General features: G+C 34.8%; 2 protein-coding genes across 4 annotated transcripts in view; one reads left to right on the top strand and one right to left on the bottom strand.

The window, feature by feature from the left end:
* LOC149943180 (uncharacterized) overlaps positions 1-19,809 on the bottom strand; it is a 98,962-nt gene extending 79,153 nt beyond the window's left edge. For all 3 annotated transcript variants that reach the window (XM_090180164.1, XM_090180167.1, XM_090180166.1), the window contains exons 1-2: positions 19,570-19,809; positions 12,604-13,349 (exon numbers count right to left, since the gene is read on the bottom strand). The gene's annotated coding sequence lies outside the window, so the exon portion shown is untranslated. The remainder of the gene's footprint in view (positions 1-12,603; positions 13,350-19,569) is intronic.
* Positions 19,810-20,820: 1,011 nt separating this feature from the next.
* LOC149943179 (uncharacterized) lies at positions 20,821-22,275 on the top strand. The gene has a single exon (XM_090179573.1). It carries the CDS (start codon positions 20,821-20,823, stop codon positions 22,273-22,275), a length of 1,455 nt encoding a protein of 484 aa, XP_090035699.1.
* The last annotated feature ends 1,074 nt before the right edge of the window (positions 22,276-23,349 follow it).

Genomic DNA, 23,349 nt, shown 5'->3' with positions numbered 1-23,349 from the left:
CTTGTTGGTGCGTAAATCTTTTAGAAATTTGGTCTTGATAAAAAAGTGTAATTATCGGATTTTATATAACCATTTCAGAATTATAGGACAATATAGGAATTCTAGGATCTCAGAGGGCCCAGAAAACCGAAACTGAATTTGAGATTTCAATGCACGATTTTCGTCCAGATTTCGGAATTTTCTAGTTGATTTTACAATTTCTAAAATCATTTTTCGCATTTTTATTTGCAATGGATTTTTCCAACATACACTAAAATACAAGCTATTACGTAAGTCGCTATTTCCTTATTTTCATAGTGGAAATCGGACGTATTAATACCCCTCTGACATACTAACTTGAATTAAGTTACTTATGTTCGCGGTGTACAACCATTTTTAAGAAAAACCCGCCTCCAAGATGATATTACGCAACGCTCAAAAATAATCCTTTCATTTAATTCTCCTGAACGCGGCGATCTCGAAGGACGAGCGAATGCATTTACCGCGTGACGTCACGAGGAAGCCGCTTATGGCAGTGAATTAGAAATGAATTCCAATGAGACTATATTCCCGGCCACTCAATTTCGTCGAAAACCATTCGACGAAACCATAAATAAGAAATCGAATTCCGATAAAAGGTAAAAAAGGCAGGCTCGTCTTGAATCGCCCACTCTTCGCTCTGGGCGAAGGAATTAGCCAACGCATGCCAATCCTATGTGTTGTAACCATTTCATTCGCGCGTCCCCCATTTTGATATAATAAGATGTTCAACCCCAAGGGCCATGGAGATATATCAGGGTTGGCTGATTAAACGACACTGGTTTAAACCAAGTGATTTAAAAAAAAACAATGGTTTTTACACACAATGCTAGGGATTTGTGTGTTATAGTTTCAAGTACAGTGTAGCCGATGCCGATGCCGCCGTGTCGCGCGTATCTCTTCAACAGTTAGGTCTAGAAAAGTCAATGATATCTCGTTCGAACGTACATACCTCGGCATCGATGGCCTTTCATAATATTGTTAAATCGGAGCCCTAGAATTTGGGCAAATTACCATTTTACTATTTTCGGTGGTTTCGCTTTGTGTGGTAGATATTTTATTTAAAATTAAGTCCGATAACGTTAAAAAACATATTTTTGGTTAGGTTAGGATTCAGCGGATCTACACCTTCGGTTATATCAGTAAATATTAAATTTAAGTATAGTTTCCAGGGTAATTTACGGGACCCCAATTTTCGCGGTTTTATATTTTCGCCTAGAGGTCGGGGATGGTTAACTTTTATTCAATAGATAAAGCTCTCAAAATTATTCGTAAAATGTTTTTTATATTTCTGTATTATCCGATTAATTTTTTCGATAAATTTGTAAAATTAATCGGAAAAAAGACGTTTTTTTCGATAAAAAGCTCAAATTTAAGAATAATACATGTTTTTTAACCATTTTCCGAAATATTATCCGGCAAATTTCTTTGTTTACATTTTTTCCCAAAAAAAATCAATTTAATCATGGATAATGATTAACCGTTACCGACCTCTATTTTCGCCTAAAAGTCGACATAACGTTCCTTAATTTAAGTCCGATTTTCATGAGAGTTATATTTTTGAATAGCTGTGGTTTCCATATAACCTAGAGTTGCAATTACGTTGCTTAATTTTAATTCTAAGTAAGGTTTTTTGGGCAGCGTATACGGACCCCCGCAACTTCAGACATTGTAAATTGGCGTGCTTTCAACGTATGGCCAGAAGTGAAAATAAGTGTGACACTCAACGTTTGCGCAGAAGTAACCAATAAGAGTGACACTCAACGTGTGACCATAAGTAAAATTAAATGTGATACTCAACGTCTGACCAGAATTAACAAATAAGTGTGACCAAAGAAGTAACAAATAAGTATAAGTGCAAATAAGTATGGCCGTGGATACATATTGGTTATGTCACCGGCGTTGAGGTTGCTGTGAATAGCTCAAACAAACTTAACACATCAGGTGGTTGTGTGCTTTCTGACCGTCGTACGTCTTGTTTTTAATATTTTTTTTTGATTAACTAAAAGTTATTCCCAAATGTTTGCACATTTTCTTACCGAAATGATAACATTTCTAAAACATTTACAAGGTGACCACCCTTCTTCATCCTATATTTCACTTTATTTTATCTACGGTTTTAAGATAAGAATCTATATTTTTGCTTACGGTTTTTCCAATATTTTCCTTTAATGCGCTTGAAAATTTCCTGGTCACTCTGCATTTATACAATATCAAAAATGAAACTAAAACTAAAACTTTGTTCTGGTCATGTGAGACTTGTAATATTAATTTAATTTAATTAGTAGTTGATTTGTAATACGTATGAACGGTTAAACAAAAGTGAAAAATAGAGTAAAAGTAAAATAAGGAAGTATTTTTGGGTTTTTATAAAAAAAAACGTGTTTTTTTCCCACCCTGAGATATATCGAAATAATCAAAAGGTGATTTCCAGTTTTTTTTTAAATAATTGCCGAAATATTAAAGAACTATTTTGTTTCGGATTTACGGTGTTCAAACACTGGGTTTTAACATTTTTACGTGAAAAAGTGCCTTCAAACTTAGCGCCGATTTGGCAAATATTTGGGTAAATTTTAAGATTTATTAATATTTTTGTTTAAAGTCAATATAATTGCAACCAAAGGGTTATTATTGGTCAGGCCCGTAGCCCCCTCAAATGAAATTTTTATTTGCCCCACTTGCCCCCTCAATTTAATCCATTCCCCCTCAAAGAATAGTATCTGCCCCTTCATCAATATTAGTTTTTTAAATTTCTATTCGTAGAAATTTTCCTTTTGGACCACTTGTCTTTGTCTAAGGTTTAGATCGTTATTTATAGGAAACTATTTCTTAATAAAATACAAGTTGTAGAATGGTCTGCTTCAGAAAGCAAAGTTTTTTGTTCAACACCAAAAACATTTCACGGCGCCACTTATATTAATTTTCAAAATTAGGTAACGAAAAAATGTGCCCCCTCACAAAAAGCTACTGCCCCCTTAACGAAATTTTTCTGGCTATGGGCCTGATATTGGTTCCAATTTTGGCCGCTCTTCCTATTGACTTTGACATTTTAGGCGCTGATTAGTGGTTTGTTGTAATCCCTAAAGTACGCGTTGGAGTTAAAATTTCCTTTATTTTCGATTATCCTAGCCTATCGTAAATATATTATACTAGATATTTAAAAAGGCCTAAAAAGTTATTATTTGGAAACTATATGGACAGTGACTGGTTTTCATATTTTTAGTATAAACAATGTATTTATTAATACTTAAGGATTATTACTATGTTGAGAAGATTGAAAGTAATAACCAGCTGGACTAATACCCGAGGCACCACCTTAGGCCTAACTCATCAAGCGACTTTTAAATCCATTAAATATTCAGGTGGCTAGGTTACAATGCGCAGCGTGAACACAGCAAACCCTCCAATTTTTTATTGGTAAAATACGAAATATTTATAGGAATAATTTTAAAAAAGATAAAAAAAATTATTTTAAAGGAACATTGGTTGAAAAGTAATATTACATTTAATATGAAAATATCACAGACCTCGTGACTAGATAAATGTATTATTAGTGATATTACATTATCATTTTAAAACACCGCCAGCCGTAAAAAACCAGTGATAATAGTGTTTTAGTTTAGGCTGGCTGTTTTTGAACGTTTGCTATCGAACTTTTTAAAACTATATACAAATACTATACGAAAAATATATTGAAAAGTAGGAAAATATAGGAAAATTGTCAATTTATAGGACGTTATAGAAAGACAATAGGTGAAACTATAAAGTCCAGGGGGGGGGGGGGGGCTGAAAAGATGGTAGTAACGTGCGCCATCTATCCTAAGAAATACGAACTATCATTCATTTTATTTTGCTAATGGTGGTTTAAATTTTGACCGATTCGTCTAAATTATCTATTTATTATTATTTAAAACATTTTGTAATAGAAAAAATGTAAGTTAATTAGCTGTCTGCAGTATCTGGAAGGAATATTTTTTTTTCTTTAACGTCGCACGGCCAACTATTTACACGAGTTACCGAATCGAAGTTGGCTGTGAAAAGGTAGTCACGTGATTTTGTTTTCCCATTTTAAAAAAGTTGGTTAAGACCAAATTTACTTTATAGTATCGCCTATTGAAACCAAGGAAAAATTATTAAAACATAATTTAAACCAAGTGGTTTTTTCAATCCTTTGGTTTTTTTAACTTAAATACTTAAATTATTCTTCGTTTCTGTAGAGACTTTTGTAATATTGAAAACCGAAATAAATCTAACTACAGTACTACATATTATAAAGTGATACTGCTGAGATAATTAAGAATAGTATGTACAATTAAAAGTGAAAAAATAGTTTAAAAGTAATATAAACCTAGTGTTTTAAAAAAAACCTGGTTTAAACCAAAAACAATTTGGTTTTTCCAACCCAGATTCGAATAAACAAAAGTTACCATTTTCGGTTTCCGATTATTTTCAAAACCCCTTTCTGTTATTTTCTCCGCGATACACACTCGGAAAAGTAGATCCCAAAATAGATTCCGCGAGTAATTTTGTTAAGATGGCGGCCATGACTCTTAAGGCGAGGTTTGATATTGGGAAGAGCCTACGACACTATATAAACGATGACGTCACGTGAAAATTACGAATAAGGATAAAATAATTAATTTATGAGTATTGATGAACATCGTTTACGTAATTACCACTTATGAAATTTGGTAGTTTTAAACGTAAGAACGTATATTAATTTCAATGACACTGACCTAGTTTTAGTCGAAACGTAAAATAAAAACGAAACGAGAAAGTAGTGGTGCATGATGTCCGGTTAAAACTAAATTGCGAAAAATGCGTTTTATCGCGGGGAGAATGCTGGGCTACGCTTCGGCAACAGAAGAAAAAGCTGTTTCGCAAACCTTTGGTGTTAAGACATTTATACTTCTCAAATCTTGGAAATTCTGATATTTCTTTTTAAATAATTCTTTATACCACGCGCCTACAAAATTTCAAAAACAATACTATGTGTGAAATTTACGTATATTATATATTATAAATCGTATATTGTATATTATATGTTATAAATTGCATGTTGTACATTATTTGTTATAAATCGTATATTGTATTCTATTTGTTATAAATTGCACGTTGTATATTATTAGTTATAAATCGTATATTATTTGTTATATATTCGTATATTATTTGTTATATATTTTATGTTATTTCTTATAAATCGTACATTAATTGTTATAAATCGTACATTAATTGTTATAAGTCATACATTATTTGTTTTAAATCGTATTTTATTTGTTAATTATTGTATGTTGTTTTAAATCGTATATTATTTATTATTAATCATATATATATTAATTGTTATACATTGTATGTTATTTGTTATAAATCGTATATTATTTATTATATATTGTTTGTTATTTGTTATAAATCGTACATTATTTGTTATATATTATATGTATATTATTATGTTATAAATCGTACATTATTATGTTATATATTATATGTATATTATTATGTTATAAATCGTACATTATTATGTTATATATTATATGTATATTATTATGTTATATATTATATGTATATTATTATATTATATATTATATTTATATTATTATGTTATATATTATATGTATATTATTATGTTATATATTATATGTATATTATTATGTTATATATTATATGTATATTATTATGTTATATGTTATATGTATATTATTATGTTATATATTATATGTATATTATTATGTTATATATTATATGTATATTATTATGTTATATATTATATGTATATGTTATAAATCGTATATTATTTGCTATAAATTGTATATTATTTGTTGTAAGTCGTATATTATTTGTTGTAAGTCGTATATTATTTGTTATTAATCGTATATTATTTGTTTTATGTTATTATGTTATAAATCGTATATTATTTGTTATTAATCGTATATTATTTGTTATTAATCGTATATTATTTGTTATTAATCGTATATTATTTGTTATATATTTATGTTATGTTATAAATCGTATATTATTTGTAATTAATCGTATATTTTTTGTTATATATTGAATGTTATTATGTTATAAATTGTATATTATTTGTTTTAAATCGTATATTATTTGTTATTAATCGTATATTTTTTGTTATATATTGTATGTTATTATGTTATAAATTGTATATTATTTGTTATTAATCGTATATTATTATGTTAATGTTATAAATTGTATATTATTATGTTAATGTTATAAATTGTATATTATTATGTTAATGTTATAAATTGTATATTATTTGTTTTAAATCGTATATTATTTATTATTAATCGTATATTTTTTGTTATATATTGTATGTTATTATGTTATAAATTGTATATTATTTGTTTTAAATCGTATATTATTTGTTATTAATCATATATTTTTTGTTATATATTGTATGTTATTATGTTATAAATTGTATATTATTTATTTTAAATCGTATATTATTTGTTATTAATCGTATATTATTATGTTAATGTTATAAATTGTATATTATTATGTTAATGTTATAAATTGTATATTATTTGTTTTAAATCGTATATTATTTATTATTAATCGTATATTTTTTGTTATATATTGTATGTTATTATGTTATAAATTGTATATTATTTGTTATAAATCATATATTATTTGTTATTAATCGTATATTTTTTGTTATATATTGTATATTATTATGTTATAAAATGTATTTTATTTGTTTTAAATCGTATTTTTGTTTTTAATCGTATATTTTTGTTATATATTGTATGTCATTATGTAATAAATTGTATATTATGTTATTAATCGTATATTATTTGTTATTAATCGTATATTTTTTGTTATATATTGTACGTCATTATGTAATAAATTGTATATTATGTTATTAATCGTATATTATTTGTTATATATTGCATGTTATTATGTTATAAATCGTATATTATTTGTTATATATTGCATGTTATAAAATATATTTTATCGGATTTTTGAACCAATATGTAATTACGGAAAATGCTAATTCTATTTCAATAATTTCGCTCTCGCACGCTCGATGAATCCCGCGTTGCGTCACGCTCGGTCCTTTTACGCATAATTTAGACGGAGCTCGATCGACTAGTAACGCGGCTGCGAATAAAAATTGTTCTCGTAAGAAAAATGCGAATATGGTCGGAGCTACGGAAGCGAGGAAATTCCGCACCACGAAAGACTATTTAAATAGACGAGGTTAAAGTCTTCGATAACAGCTGGTTTTCCAACGAAGAAAATCCGCGTAAAAAGTCCGCCTAGCAGAAGCGCGCTCAAATACACGATTTAGCGTAAAATCCGTCCTTACGCTAATGAATAAACGCGAGAATCGGAGCTGCTTGAGCGAAATATCGCGAAGATTCGAGTCTGTACGGGTCCAGGCGTTGGGAGTCGCGGAGGATGATTCAAAGTGGGCCACGAATTGGACCAGCGTCAAATAGACACGACTGAGCTGAGAAGTGGGTCGAGGTGTAGATGCGCCTCCGAGAAATGCGAGCCCGTCTCGGAGCTGCCAGATAAGCCGCCATGTAGAGCAGTTCCCATTTCTCCCAAATTCGACATTCAATTTCCGATTACAATCACGCGCGCTGATAACGGACAAATACGACCATTTCCAAATACGCCACCTTTGGTACGATTTATTACCGATTTGCGAAAACGGTTTTGTGATTTTGTTACTTTTTACAACTTGTCTTTGATTTATTTACTTCTCACAATTTATCTGCGATTTCCAGCTATTTCTCACAATTTGCCAGTGATTTAGTTACTTCTCACAATTTACCAATGATTTTTAACTATTTATCACAATTTGCCCATAATTTCCATAGATTTCTCACAATTTGTCTGTGATTTTCAGCTATTTCTCACAAATAATATTTGATATCCAACTATTTATCACAAATTTATCTGTGATTTTCAGCTATTTATTTAATTTATCTGTGATTTCCAGCTATTTATCACAATTTATCTGAGAGTTTCATTGATTTATCACAAATTTATCTGAGAGTTTCATTGATTTATCACAAATTTATCTGCGAGTTACATTGATTTATCTGTGAGTTTCATTGATTTATCACAATTTTATCTGCTTGTTTCATGGATTTATCACAATTTTATCTGCTTGTTTCATGGATTTATCACAATTTTATCTGCTTGTTTCATTGATTTATCACAATTTTATGTGTGAGTTTCATTGATATATATCATAAACCTTTCTGTGATTTCCAATTATTTTCTTAATGGAATTCCCGCGATTTCTTAAGTAAATTTCCATTGCCAAAGATCACTTACTAACAGGACACTGGGATCATATAGAATTAGCCGTTTCAGTTTGCATAGAGCCACTTAGCGGCCATCGTGAAAAGTTCATAAATTGTTGGATGTTCTTCGTCTAAGCACGCGCTTTATACAGGGTTTGTACAAAAATTCCGGAATAAAATTCCCTGACATTTCCAGGTTTTCCCTGACTAAATTGCCAAATTTCCCTGACCATTTTTGTAGAATAAATTTATGTTTTGAGGTAAAATCTTGAAAAATGTGAATTATGTATTTTTAAGACATTTTTCAAAAATTTATTTCCCGGATTTATTTTTGGGGTCATTTTAAAATTCCCTTACTATTTCGGACCATTTTAAATTTCCCTGACTATTGGGAATCATTTTCAAATTCCCTGACTTTTCTTTGACCTTTTGGAAACATTTTCAAATTCCCTGACTTTTCCAGGTTTTCCAGGTATTCCAGGTCGTGTACTAACCCTGTTATAATTTATCGTTCAGTAAATTTATTTAAATAAGCTTTTTTTTAAAAAAAATCATTCATTCGAATCAAACAGTATACTTCAAAGAATTTACGAAAGCATCGCAATTTCATTTCAGAACAAAACGAAAATAAAAAATAGATTATTCGTGAAATTGCTGTTACTACAATTTGATAACTTTAAATCATTAACTTCTGCTAGCAGAAAATTATCAATCAATAAAACCATAAAAATTAGAAGTATAAAATGTTTGTATTTGCGTCGCGAGCGCAAGTTATTTAAGTGCTTTACAGGCACGCGGGTTTCAGATTCCAAAGGGGTGACTTCAGCGCGTGCTTCAAGAGCTACAGCCATAGATATAAGAAACGTATATTAAGGTCTAGATAAAATATTTCAAAGGGAGTGAATACGGAGGTGACAGCTAGCAGAAACGCGTAATTTCTGCAGGCTATCCTTATAAAGCGCTATCTATCGGTAAGAAAGCTCGTGCTATCGTCGCGAGAGCCATTGTCTCCTGCTTAAAAATGATACTAAAGGTCACCAACAGATGGTGTCTAAAGACTACGGCCTGCGGAAGGGTCAAGCACTTAGTACTAAAATGCTAATAGAGCTCGCGCTCTTGGTCACGTGCCTTCTTCGGTGTCTGCTAGGTGTCAACTCCCTATTTTATGTTAGGCTTAGACGCCCCGAAATTTATCTAGACCTTTATATACATTTCTTATATCTATGGCTACAGCTAAGTGACGTAGACCAAACATTATCACATGACCTCCCGTATTTTATAGAAACACCTATTACAAAGCAAAAAAGACGCGTTATTGTCTATAAATAAATAGAATAAAATTAATCGATATCCAATAAAAATAAACAATTGGATAACCCTGACGCGATATAAGGACCTATTGATATAGCCTAGAACAGCATTATATTGTCCTTCAAATTGTTTTTAGACAGCGAGCGCTAGATTTAAACCAGCGGAAATTCGTAGTTTAACTTTTATCAGGACTTAATCGATGTTACTTGAAAGACATTTGTACCGCTTACAAATAGTCAAATAACAAAGTGCATCAAGTACTTTTTCAAGTAATAATTTTTATCTTAAACCAAAAAAGAACGAAATGAGAGGAGCGCAATTTTCACCGCTCAAAAAATAGCGAAATGAGAGGAGCGCAAATTTCACCGCTCATAAAAGAGCACAATTTTCGCTGCTCAAAAAGAGCGAAATGAGAGGAGCGCAAATTTCACCGCTCATAAAAGAGCACAATTTTCGCTGCTCAAAAAGAACGAAATGAGAGGAGCGCAAATTTCAACGCTCATAAAAGAGCACAATTTTCGCTGCTCAAAAAGAGCGCAAATGAGAGAAACGCAATTTTCGACGCTCATAAAAGAGCCGAAATGAGTGGAGCGCAATTTTCGGCGTTCATAAAAGAGCGATCGGCTATTTAACAAAAATGCCCATCACTGAGAGGAACCGGAATTGAGTAACACTGATTGATGTAGGGCTCCCAGTTACCAAGCGCTTAGAAACGTTTCGTATTCGAAGGGGTACGCGCGGCTTCGTTATCGATTTTAGCTCTCCTTCGAATTCAATCCAAGCATTCTCGCGCTGTGTAACAATCCTTCGTCGACCACAGCCAATAAACAATGACTCTACTAAAGGAATTCCACGCTGACACGCGTTTCGCTACTTCGAATTGACAACCAACCAAAGATTTACTATTAGGGACTTGGCCGCTTGACGTACCTTTGGCTATGGCCGCCATGCTGGTAATCTTTTTTTTTTTCAATTTACGTCACGCTGCTAAGTTCCTATCAGACACTAGAATTATCAATTACGCGCATTGGAGAGCCTGTGTCCCATTTCAAGAAATACGTCAAAGAATTCACCCTAAATGACATCAGCTAGGCTAATAACCAAGGCACTAGCTTAGGCCTAAATCCTCTAGTGAGTAGTGACACTGTTTCTTTATTTTTTTCGCTCAAGTGTTGGGACGGGCTAGGGCTAACAAGCCATACAGCCCGAAAATAAAGTATGAAAAACCGAAACAGGGATAAAATTAGAAAAGTTATAAAGTCTAGATCTGATCAATAGAACAGAAACCAAATTAATCCAACTAAAATTTAAGTAAAACATTGGTGTAAGGCAACAACTAATAAAAAACAATTGATTATGGATTTTTAAAATTATAAAGATTACTTCACTACTCTCCGTGTTATTGTACGAACGAAATGGAATGATTGGAAGCCAAAACTTTCCACATACCGTTAGTAAACGAATGCAGCTCCTGATAACCGATTTAGTTCTGTAAACTAGGCCTACTTTTGACATACAGAACGCGTTCGAGGGTCTCTCTTATTGGGAATGATTTGACAATTATCTCTTTTTAATCACGGGGAAAGATAACAATTATCTTTGTTCAAAGTACTTAATGCCGTTCCACTCGTGTAATATTATTATTTAAAGGGATTATTAATATTTTTTGTAAGCTGGAAATCAGTGTTACCTGAGGTATAGCCAATATTTCTAAATTTAATTTAATTTTCTATGACATTTAATATGATAATGCATTTCACAAGATAAAAAAATTAAAATAATAATTAAATTATTTTAATAAGAAAAGATACGTTTTCAACGTGGTTTTAAAATGAAATAACTTTTAATCCCAAATTTGTCGTCAAGGCGATAATCCCAGCTTTTTCGCCAAGAGAACCGGTAGTTATTTTATAATGATACCGGCATCGGCATTGAAATTGGAACGTGTATTATATTATAAATGAAATAAAGTAAAGTTTAAAGATTTTCTATTGAAGATTGATCGGCAGATATACTCACAATGGCTGATTGCACAGTCTAGAAAAATTCCGAAAAACAACCAATTTTTATAAAATATTCTGCACTCATATATTGAAATATGCTCTTTCTAGTGACACACACAATTATATAACTTTGATATTAATTTAATTTATTTTTTATTTTTGTAGGTTAATTAGTCTTGATGTTATTGAAAAAACTGACAAGAATGCATTATGTTTACAATTAGGCAGTGCACTGCACAATAGAAATCAACGTAACCCAATAATAAGAGAAATTATACACGAGAGGTCCTTTAGCCTTGGTTAATGGTATCAGGTAAAGTTTATTTCGCTAACGGAGTTGGAGAAACCTAGATACCACAGATTAATAATGTAAACTGTACTTTAATAAAATTAGAAACCGTGTAGTCGGTGTGTAGTTTGTTATTAAATTGTATCATGGAGGAGTAATAAGGAGATGCAAATCAGCTTTTGAGCTATTAAATGTATTATTTTAAAAGCAACGTTATCTATCGCTCTTAGGTCTTATTGATGGGAGACGAACTTCCCGAAATTTGTTTGAGTTTGCTCTCCTTATAATTTCTCCATGCCAGTACAGTGTCCGGTAGTTAAATATTAATCAAATTCATAAATATTTATCTCGTAGTCTTCGTCTAGGCGACGGGGACACATTCGTGGGAAAGAAATAGTTCCATTTCGAGTTCTCCGGACCTGATTTCCCCTCTCCTACTTTATACCCCCCCCCCCCGGGAAATTAAAGCGCTAAATTCAGTAAACTGTGATTACCTTCGTATTCAAATGTGACTCTTTCAAAACTATTATATATTTACGAGAAAAGGGGCCCGGAGAGATTTTGTATCCCCCTCCTCCAATTTCAAGTTTGGACTTAAAACAATTTCACTCCCAAGCATAAGTGAAAACAGATGTGCACGAAATTTTAAACCTATTAAGTCGGCGGAAACTTCGAAATAATACGACGAAAAGGTCAGATAAAAACTTACCATTTAGAAGTCAGTAAAGTTGCGAGAGAGAATCCAACAACAGGTCATAACAAACACCAGTGGCAGTTTTTAGGGTCACACAAACATAATTATATCCACAAAATTCGATGAATGAAGAAACATACCGCGAAAAACGTGATCGTAAAAATATTTTTGCACAATTACATCCAAAAAATCGCGCGTCGTTGTTGTTTCTTTTCTTTTGGTGATTGAGGCGCGCGCGCGGGAGAGAACTATTTACAACGGCGGCACTCGCGATCGAAGCGTACGGCGATTAATTCCGAAAAAGGCTTAGGCCTAGTTCCCAAAATGTACGGGGGAAAAAAGGACGCGAAACTCGCCGCCGCGCTGAAGGGCGGCGCTGCGGAACGAAAAGAAAGAGAGAAGCTGGCGCGCGCACACCAACGCGCGAAGAGAGGAATTTTCGGCAGCGCGACGAAAGATGACTACTGGGAACGACGTTGGCCGAAGACGCGAAAGAAGTTAAGATCGCTCACGGTGGTTCCGGTACGAAAGAGGATGTGCCGAAATAAAAGAGGCGAAAAAATGTACGCCGGGGCTATGTCACACTGACCCACTAGGCCGGGCTAGTCGCGCCTCTCCGGGGAAATCGACGCATTATTACGAAAAACAGTTCCCATTGACGGGTACCTGCCTGATGCTGATTGTCTGGAAATCTTCTTTCGCCGCCAGATGGTGCCAAACGAGGGGGCGGCGCCTGCTTAGTGGACCACCGATTTGGACTCCTGCAAACAGAACAATCGCGGTTAAATACGCCTTGCTGCAAAATTACGCAGACGCGCGATTTATTATTAGTTATTATTAATAGCATAAGTGAATAATATTGTAGCATAAGTGTGACATTTCCTATTATTCACATGCAAAAGCTTTAATGAGAGCTATTCGCGAGACAGACTGCATTACGGGCTTCGGCGCCGTTTTGTGTCCGCTCGCTCTCGCGTCACACGTAGCCTTGCCTCGATCGCATGTTTTTTTTTATCAAAATATTACGGCTTTTGCGTTGCTAGGTAAAATGGTGACGTCAGCCAGATGAGATCGTATTGAAAATCAACGGAGGCTCAACTGGGTGACGTCATCAATTTTAACTCGTACAGAAATATTTCAAACATCATCTTGATCGAGACCCCCTTGGCCTTTGACAGCGCCTCGCTAGAGGGATATTTTTTTCTTGTGATGACGTCACTCCGTGACTAGCTCTCAGTAAAATATTCCTCAAAGTGACAAACTTATAGACTTATGTTAATAGTTAGTTATAGCCTGCACAATTTTCATATTCCAGGAAACACTTGCACATTTTTTTTATTCCGGGAAGCACCCGCACAATTTTATTACATTCACGGGAACACCAGTACAATTTATATATTCCAAGAGCACTTGCACATTTATTTTATTCTGGGGCGCGCCTCTTTAAATGTATTACATTCCCCGGAACGCCTGCACATATTTTTTAAATATTTTCAGGAGCACCTGCTCAATTTTGTTACATTCCCGGTAGACCCTGTACAATTTTATTACATTCTCGGGAGAGCCTGTACAATTTTATAACATTCCTGGGAAAGCTTGTACAATTTTATTACATTCCCGCCTGAATAATTTTTACATTTAACAAAGATTATAACATCGTAGAAAGATATGGTCGCGTCACTTTGGACTTGACAAAAAGTTCAATACAAGAATAAAGGGTTTAACTATAATTTCACGAATTACAATTTTATAAATATTCGCATTCGGAATTACAATTTTTTTTCCACAAAAATTAAGAATTTCACGGTGATTATTCTTTGACCGGCAGCCATGCGTGACACGCGGAGAAAAAAGATTGGCTACTTGCACGCTCGCCTAATGCTTCAATGCGGGTCGCCAGCGCTGAAGTGGCTCACTTAGTTTCAAAAACAATTTACAAAAACTCGAAAACGAATGGTTCATTTGTACGATAATAACAAAAAAAACTACTACAGTTTTTTTTTTCAACTTGACGAAACGACTTAACTCGCCGACTTTTATCATTACTTGCATTGTAATTAAAATATACATTTATTGATATTTTCGGCTTTTCATCCAGAACATAAAATTCGATAAAATTTTTGTATTTTCATTATATTATTGTCATCATAGTAGCGTAATAATTATTAAAGCAAGTGGCGTCTCTATCAAAAAAGTAGGAAATATTTTACAAAAATGTTTCTAAACTCGCTTCTAGGTGGCAGCACCTTCCGGGGAATTAAAGCAAAGGCGAGTTGTTCGCGATCTATTGGCTTCCCGAAATCACGTGTTTAATAAGTTAATAATCACGTAATTCCGAAAAGCCAATCAACGCGAGAAATTCCCAATTGCCACACCTTTTAGGCTAGATTTTGATGCTTAATCAACTTGTTTTGGTTTATACGCTAACGACATCTAGCGCGAGAGAATGCAACTAAACAGGAGCCGCCACTTGCTTTAAGTATGACAATCAGCAAAAATTATCACCAAACTCATTTAAAAAGTTATTGTTTAGTTCTCAGCACAGAGCCCTCTAGTGTCTAAATATACCCCAGGCGAAATATACTACTCAGTTCTGTTGCAAGTCCAACTCGGAGCTTGGTGATAGTGTCAGTGTCGAAAAAAGGTTCGGTAAGAAAATTAGCATTAAAGCAATAAGAAGTATCATACTTATGGTTGTTAAGTTACTTATGGCGATGGAAAGAGCTAATATATGCTTCTAAAAGCATTCACTTGGTTGGTGGCAAACCCCATCACGTGCGTATCCATGGCACACGCGATTTTCTTTTCCGAGAGCGGGCCCGGGCCCCGATGAAGCAATAATTCCGGGCTTCCAACTTCTCACACCGACTCTGCACATGTCAACAATTTAGCTGTGTCATAATTTTGAGCTCCGACCGCAATTAAAAGTGGTCCACCGTCCACCACAGCTATGAGCAGTGTTTCCACTTTGGGGGAATTTTCCTGATTAATTTCCCAGAATTGAATTTTTTGAAATTTCAGGAAGTTTCAATATACATTTAGGGAAATCTAAAAATAATTATGTCCGGTAATTAAAATAACGTTACCGCAACAATACAACAAAACATACATTTTTCATTTTAAAAGAAGGGGAATTTTCGTTCACAAATTTTTTTTAAAAATTGGGTATTTTCGTTCAGTTTCGAGGGAATTTCTGACCTGAAGAAACACCGAGTTTGTGAGCGTGAAAACTTCTATAATATGCTATCACCATAAGTGTATAATATATTTTACATAAGTGTGTCAATTCCTTATCTTCAAATTTAATTTTTGCTACCAGCCATTTTTAGTATGACCACACATTTTCGGTGGACTTCAGACTAGACTATTAGGCCTAATTGTCATTCAGGTAGACATGAGTTAAATTTTGTTGTTAAGTTCCGTATTTTTATCGCTAGAGGCTCTTATGTATTTGGGTATGACTTCAATTACACGTTACTCCATTATCGGTATTTATTATTCGTAATTATTATAATTTATTATTAGTAAATATTTCGACTACTTAACACACTTATAGAACTTACATTGTTAGTTATATACTTATGTCATCACTTTTCCTTAAATAATTGATTAAAAAACGCTTATCCTCTGTGGATCAAATTAAAAAGACAAACCTGAAACGTGAAATATCGAATCTTATCAAGTTCAGCTTGAAAGCGTTAAGCTTGGTTTCCACCAGCGCGCGTCAAAAAGCGACACTCAGCTTTGAAACGTGCAAATGTTCTTACGCGCGACAAAATATTAACATTATGACGCGCTCTTACGCGCGTTGGTGGAAACCAAGCTTAAAAAGGAAACTATGCCAATGGTGCGCAACATTGGAAAGCGCCTTACGAGCTAAAGGTCATTAAGACTATTGGTTTTGCTTCAAGCACGGAGAGTAAATAGCAGTTTTAAAACGTTTCCAAATTACCAATCCACTTCCAAATACATTGTTAATGTCTTTTATATTACTTGTTAATTTAATAACCGTATTCAACAGTGTATTCAAAATTGAATAAGAAGTGGATCTTAATCACCGTATCGAGATTTAATGAAACTATAAACTATTTTCAATGGGATCGATATTAAAACCTATCAAATAATTTATTATTATTTTATTTTGGCCGCGAAGTTAACGCCAGGGTCGTCTGATAAATCAACTTTTTTTAAATATTTGATTTAAATCAATTTCCCCTGCATTCACATTATTAATCTATTGTCAAAACAAAGAGGCATACACATTAATTGATAAAAACTCCCTAAAATCACTAAAAATCCGATTTAATCACTAAAAAAACAGTTTTATTTTAATTTGGTCAATACAAAATCCGATTAAATCAATAAAAATGCTATTTAATTAATACAAAATCCAATTAAATCAATAAAAATGCTATTTAATTATTACAAATCCGATTTAATTAATACAAATCCGATTTAATTAATACAAATCTGATTAAATTAATACAAATCCGATTTAATTAATAAAAACCGATTAAATTATTACAAATCCGATTTAATTAATACAAATCCGATTTAATTATTACAAATCCGATTTAATTAATACAAATCCGATTACATTATTACAAATCCGATTTAATTAATACAAATCCGATTTAATTAATACAAATCCGATTAAATTATTACAAATCCGATTTAATTAATACAAATCCGATTTAATTAATAAAAATCCGATTAAATTATTACAAATCCGATTTAATTAATACAAATCCGATTAAATTATTACAAATCCGATTTAATTAATACAAATCCGATTAAATTATTACAAATCCGATTAAATTATTACAAATCCGATTGAATTATTACAAATCCAATTTAATTAATACAAATCCGATTTAATTAATACTTATCCGATTTAATCACTGAAAATCCAATTTAATAACTGAAAATCAGATTTAAATTAAATAAATAGATTTAATAACTTTTCAAATTTGAAATAATTTAGAATTGTTTAATTAACTATCTTCAAGACATATGTGCCAAAATATCGCTTATTTTCTAACAAACAACTTAATTACGTTACCATTTCATTGTTTATTTGTTATAGTATCGTTTCGCATCAGCAAATTAGATTCTTATAAATATATTTCTTCAAATTTAATAATAAGCTTTTTATCATTTGGCTAAGATCAAAGTGTAGTATCTTTTCGCATTAGCGAAATAAATGATTTCAGATAATTGATTTTTTTAATTTAATATTAAGCTATTAAGCATTGAGTTAGTAAACCTTACTGGCATCGCCCACCATTAAAATTGGATCGTTGGGTAAGATTATAAGTCTATAATATTGTTCCATAAGTTTGTCACTTTGGGGAATATGTAAATGGATTTTAGTAACGGAGTGACGTCATCACAAGAAGAAAACCTCCCCCTAGCGAGGCGCTATCAAAGGCTACGCGTGACGCGTTAGCAGGCGGACGCAAAACGGCGACGAAGCCAGTAATGCAGTCAGTTTTGTGAATAGTTTTCAGTAAATCTTTTACACGTGAAGAATAGGAAGTGTCACACTTATGTAACAATATTATACACTTATGGTAAGATACATCAATTGTTCGTCGTAATAGTTTCAACTAAATCTGTATAAAGTGAGCTACGTACGAACGAAAATCCATTATAGTTGTTATAAAATATTTATAATGAACGTAATTAATTTATTTTCGTTACATTGTACCGAGACTACTGTAAAGAGTTTTAAACGAGGATTATCCGCCTGCACATTTCCATTGAGAACACTATTTAGAAATTTCGTCAAAAAAACGGATACATTCCCGAGGTAGGTCTTTCTTAGACCCAAAGCGTAAAAGTTCCAAACCGGTTCTAGATGTATATTTAATTGCGCAACAAACATCAAACGGCGATAGATGATAACATAGGCCTAATATGTTGCGTGTAAAATATAAAACCAAAAAAAAACTAAATTCTGTTCGAAGTTTACGTTAAAACAGACTTTGGTCCGACACTAAAGTTTACAATTTGGATTTCCAAAAAAAACATTTCAGATATTTCCCTTATCCCGTATAATATGGGCGTAAAATTATAACTAAGATTAATAAAAAAAACCCGTACGGGCATTACGTAGATCTACAAGGCCTAAGCTAAACCTTTTCCAAGAGCTACGCAATTTACGTTCGCGAAAAAACCGGTTATAATGTTTGTAGTAGGGGCAGGTTTGATGAAATAAAAACCCTTAAGCATACGACTGCGAAAAGCTGCTTGTCGAAACGGCACGCAGACCAAAAGCAGACGAATTATCCACCACTACACTGCTACGTCGAACCGCCGGTACATTTCCCCCTCGCATTATCTAGGCCTACAATTGATGTTAGCCTAAATAAAAACCTTTTCAAAGGGATAAAATATAACAGCATTGAAACACTTATGCACTGGGTCATGTATGGCGGCGCTACTACCACACACTACTTTCCATCTCTCCAGAATTATTATGAAATGACGCGCTATATAAAACTGAAAACGGGGCTACTGGGCTTATCGTTCCAAGAGCTTCGAAATATACGCGAGCCTAGGCCCGTAACGTTTTAAAAAACGTTTTTCAAGCTATCGTTTTTCACCCAAAATGATAATGAAGTCAGCGCTGATAAAGACAATAGTGGGCTGCTTTCAGCAAATGAGTCACCTCTTAACTATTATCACGCAAATTTTAAAACTAAATAAATTCAGAAGCCCAATTAGAATAAAATTCAGTCAAACATTGCTACGGGCCCGAGATAACCCTCGTATGTCCGAGTGAAAGTGGGGCACCTTCAACCAAGCTTCAACAACGCATACTGAGGTCGTGCGTATCCCATTGCGCGGCACCAGCCTTTTTGAAGTCTCCGTTCCGAATCTCGATACGGTAAGCTGTTTCTCGGAGTCCCCATTTCGCGAGACCGAGGCTTACGAAAACTGTGACACTGATTTTACAAAACGAAAAAAAGAACAAACCTCATCCTCGTGCATTTTCCTATATTTCTCAATGAAAATTCGATTTCTACATCGCAAATAATAGTAAATCACAAACGGACTTTGGTGTAGTTGAACACTGTTGACAAGCTATATTTCTATTGACGAAAGGAATGCTTGCCAAAAAGTTACACTAACGATTCAGACTAATGACCCGTGGTTCAAACGCCGAGCACACGCCGGGTAACCCAGAGGCCCGCTTGTGAAAGCACTACTAAGCCTAGTGCCACAGAGCTACGGCGAAAAAGAACTTGCATTTTCTGACCCTTATTCGCTTCCCCCACCGGGGCTCTCGATCTAATACTCTCTGTAAGGCCGTTGCGCCATCTGTACATTGTTGCTGGAAGATTATTCTTGAAATATTTAAGTTTTGAAATTTAATATTTAATCCACTTTACCTTTATAAAGCAACACCACAACCAAATACCGTTGAGAGGAATTTCTGTGTCAAATCGAAGTTCTTAGTTTCTCTGATGAGATTATAAAGTCTAAAAGAGATGGCGATAGCGGCAGCACTCTTATTTGATTTAAATATGAGCGGGAGTGGAAATATTTTACTTTGATAAAATGTTTATCTCACTCAAATTTCACCTTAATTACGGCTTGGGTATTTCTTATTCACACACCAATTGATTTGTGAATTTCTTATTGACACACCTATTGAATTTTGTAATTCTTATTAACACACCTATTGATTTGTGTGCCTTGTCGTTTTTGATCGATGGTGGAAATGATCAGATACAGGTAAAAAGTGTTTTCAACTTCAACTTATTCTTCAGACTAACCCGTGATTGTTTGTTTACTTAGGCATTTACTGGCAATCCTTACTGTTGAAGATAACCGACGAAGATTGTTTTCCAACACAGCGGGAAAGAGAACAAATCCACGGAGAGATGTTTTTTAATTTATCTCTCCGCTTTATTTTATATTTGTTTTTTAAAATGTTTTCCGCTCAGGTTTTAATATAAAAGCCTTTTACACTGCGTATCAGTGTGTCACTAATTTACCAGCTTTCAATCATGTAACTTGTTCTCATTATTTTAATAAATTAAACCAGTTTATCGTTTATTCGAGTTCCTTGATCATCACTGCGAAGCGCTGCTGCTATAAAACTTCAACAGGTTATGGGCCCAGCACGCTTCCACTGCGCCACTCCACTGACTATGATGATCAACTGAACTGGTTACCTGTCTTCATCTTATCCTGTTTCACAGCGTTCTAATTCCTGCCACGATGGATGGTCTTCTACGCCATGATGTCGAGGAGCTGTCTGGTCCAGAGAATTGGCGAAGCTGGAAAAGACAAGTATGTGACGTCTTGACGATTCGAAGCGTCTACAACATTGTCAACGGAAGTCGTACGGAACCAGTACGAACCGATGAGACAGAGGCAGCATTTTCTGCAGCCCTAGAAAAATACCAAGTTGCATTCAGTACAGCCCGTACTGTCATCTGGTCAGCGTTATCCCGGAAGGTCCAGAACATGATTGCTGATTGTGAAACACCAAGGGAAATGTGGAGTAAAATACTGGAAATTTTCGAACAAAAGTCGTCCAACCGGCTTCGGAAATTACTCGCGCAACTGATAAAAACGACGAAAGCTCCTGAAGATGACATGGCCACCCATCTTGCACAAATGCGTTCCCTATGGTCAGACATCCTGACGACAGCGAAGTTGGAAAAGGACGTTTCTTTTGATGACTGTATTCTGATCGCCTGCATTTTCGAGTCATTACCTCAAGACGAATACCGAGAGTTTGGTATGCTCTGGGATACATTGCCCAAGGAAAAGCAGACTGTCGCTGAGTTGGAGCGCCTACTGATTGGCCGTTCAACACGTGAAGGAAACGCCTTTGCAGAGTCTTCTGGTCTTCTAGCTCGTCGAGATGGTAGAAGAAATGTCAATTCCACCGGAAACAGCTCAAGAGGAAATCGACCGAGATGTTTCAAATGCAAGAAGTTAGGGCATCTCTCGAGGGATTGCACAGGAGGGAAGAAACCAACCGGCAATCTAAGAACTGGGGAAAGCAGAAGCAACACTGGCGCCGACAATGGCGGTGGTCTTTATGCGGCAAATGGCCTTGTTGCTCATACTACGGCAGACACTGTCTGGTATTTTGATTCCGGAACTACGCAGCACATCACCAATGACGCTACGAAGTTCATTCAGTTCAGGAGGCTTGACAGTCCAGCCACTCTACAAATTGGAAACAAAGCTCAGATGACAGTGGACGGCGAGGGTGACATTCGCGTAAGTTTTAATGATGGAAAGTCCGTTCGTCACGAGATTATCCACAACGTTTGGCACATCAGCGGTTTTGCATGCAATGTATTTTCTCTAAAAAGCGCCATGAAACGAAACTCTAACTTGGAATTTCAAGCCACTGCGTTCTCCTGCGGCCTGTATGAGAAAATAAAGGGAAGAAAGCATCTGCGTCTTCCTGGGAAAGTCGAATCACTGTTCCGGGTGAATATGACTGTGGAGCAGCCATCGAGTTCATTATATCTTGCCACTGGTCCAAGAAACGAGAAAAAGGTGGACCTCCAAGTCTGGCACGAAAGATTGGGAGATCAAGATAAACGACATGTAGCAGCTACTCTGAAGAAACTCTGTTACGAGATTATCAATCAGGAGACTGATAAGCTATGCGAAGGATGCATCTCACAGCTTTGGCACTCGGTTAGATAAAGCCACGATGCCAGGAGAAAGAATTATTCAGATCTCTGGGGGCCATCACCGACTCCATCAATGAAGGGCAAGCTCTACTATCTTATCTTCAAGGACGAGTATTCCGGCATTCGTATCACATATTTCTTGGCGAAGAAATCTGAAGTCGTGGATCGTTTCAAGGACTTTCTCGCATTCTGCAAGAACCATGATCATACCGTACGAGAACTTATCACGGATAACGGGACCGAGTACGTCAATGATGAGTTTCACCGAATAACGACACAAGAAGTTGGCCTGAAGCATCGAACCTCAATGCCATACACTCCTGAGCAAAATGGAGTAGCTGAACGTGAGAATCGTATAATCATGGAGTCTGTTCGTGCAATGCTGCATTCGAAAACCGATCTACCTCCAAAGCTGTGGGCTGAAGCTGTCAACACGACGACGTATATTCTCAATCGCACAGCCCCAACTCTCATCAAAGGGAAGACACCGTACGAACTGTGGACTGGAAAGCCGAATGCATCAGTCAAGCATTTACGCATTTTCAGAACCGATTGTTACGTTCATGTGCCAAAGGAGAAGCGAAGGAAGCTGTCTAAAAAAGCTTTGAAAGTCATTATCGTTGGTTATGAAGATAACATGGATGGATATCGAGTTTACGTTCCAGAGCTAAATGACGTCATCCGATCTCGAGATGTCAAGTTCGATCCTGAGAAATGTATACTCGAAACCAAACCTGGAGAATGGAAGGATGTCTCTAGTCAGGGAGAGCAGAGTTCCGACTATTTGGATTCCGAAGACGTGACATCCAGATCCATCGATGATTCCGAAGACGTGACATCCAGAACCGTCGAATCACCATCTGCAGCCACCGGACCCGTACTTCGAGATCGTTCAAAACTGAGGGCAAAAGGGCACACTTGCTGTACCTGCATGCCTGTAGACAAAGTTTTCCTGATCGGTGATGATCTTCCAAAGACAGCCGAAGCAGCTCGTTCAAGCGCCGAATCGAAGAATTGGCAAACGGCCATGTCTGAAGAGCTCTCTTCAATGAAGGAACACCAAGTTTACGAATTGGTCAATCCTCCT

Source organism: Leiobunum rupestre, chromosome 6, assembly GCF_980474605.1.
Source record: "Leiobunum rupestre chromosome 6, qqLeiRupe1.1.hap1, whole genome shotgun sequence".
NCBI lineage: Eukaryota > Metazoa > Arthropoda > Arachnida > Opiliones > Sclerosomatidae > Leiobunum > Leiobunum rupestre.
Note: the sequence above shows the minus strand (reverse complement) of the source record. Positions and strands in the feature narration are given on the sequence as shown.

Bases quoted from the DNA above. Each gene is read 5' to 3' on its own strand.
- LOC149943179 (XM_090179573.1), top strand. From the start codon at position 20,821: ATGGATGGTCTTCTACGCCATGATGTCGAGGAGCTGTCTGGTCCAGAG.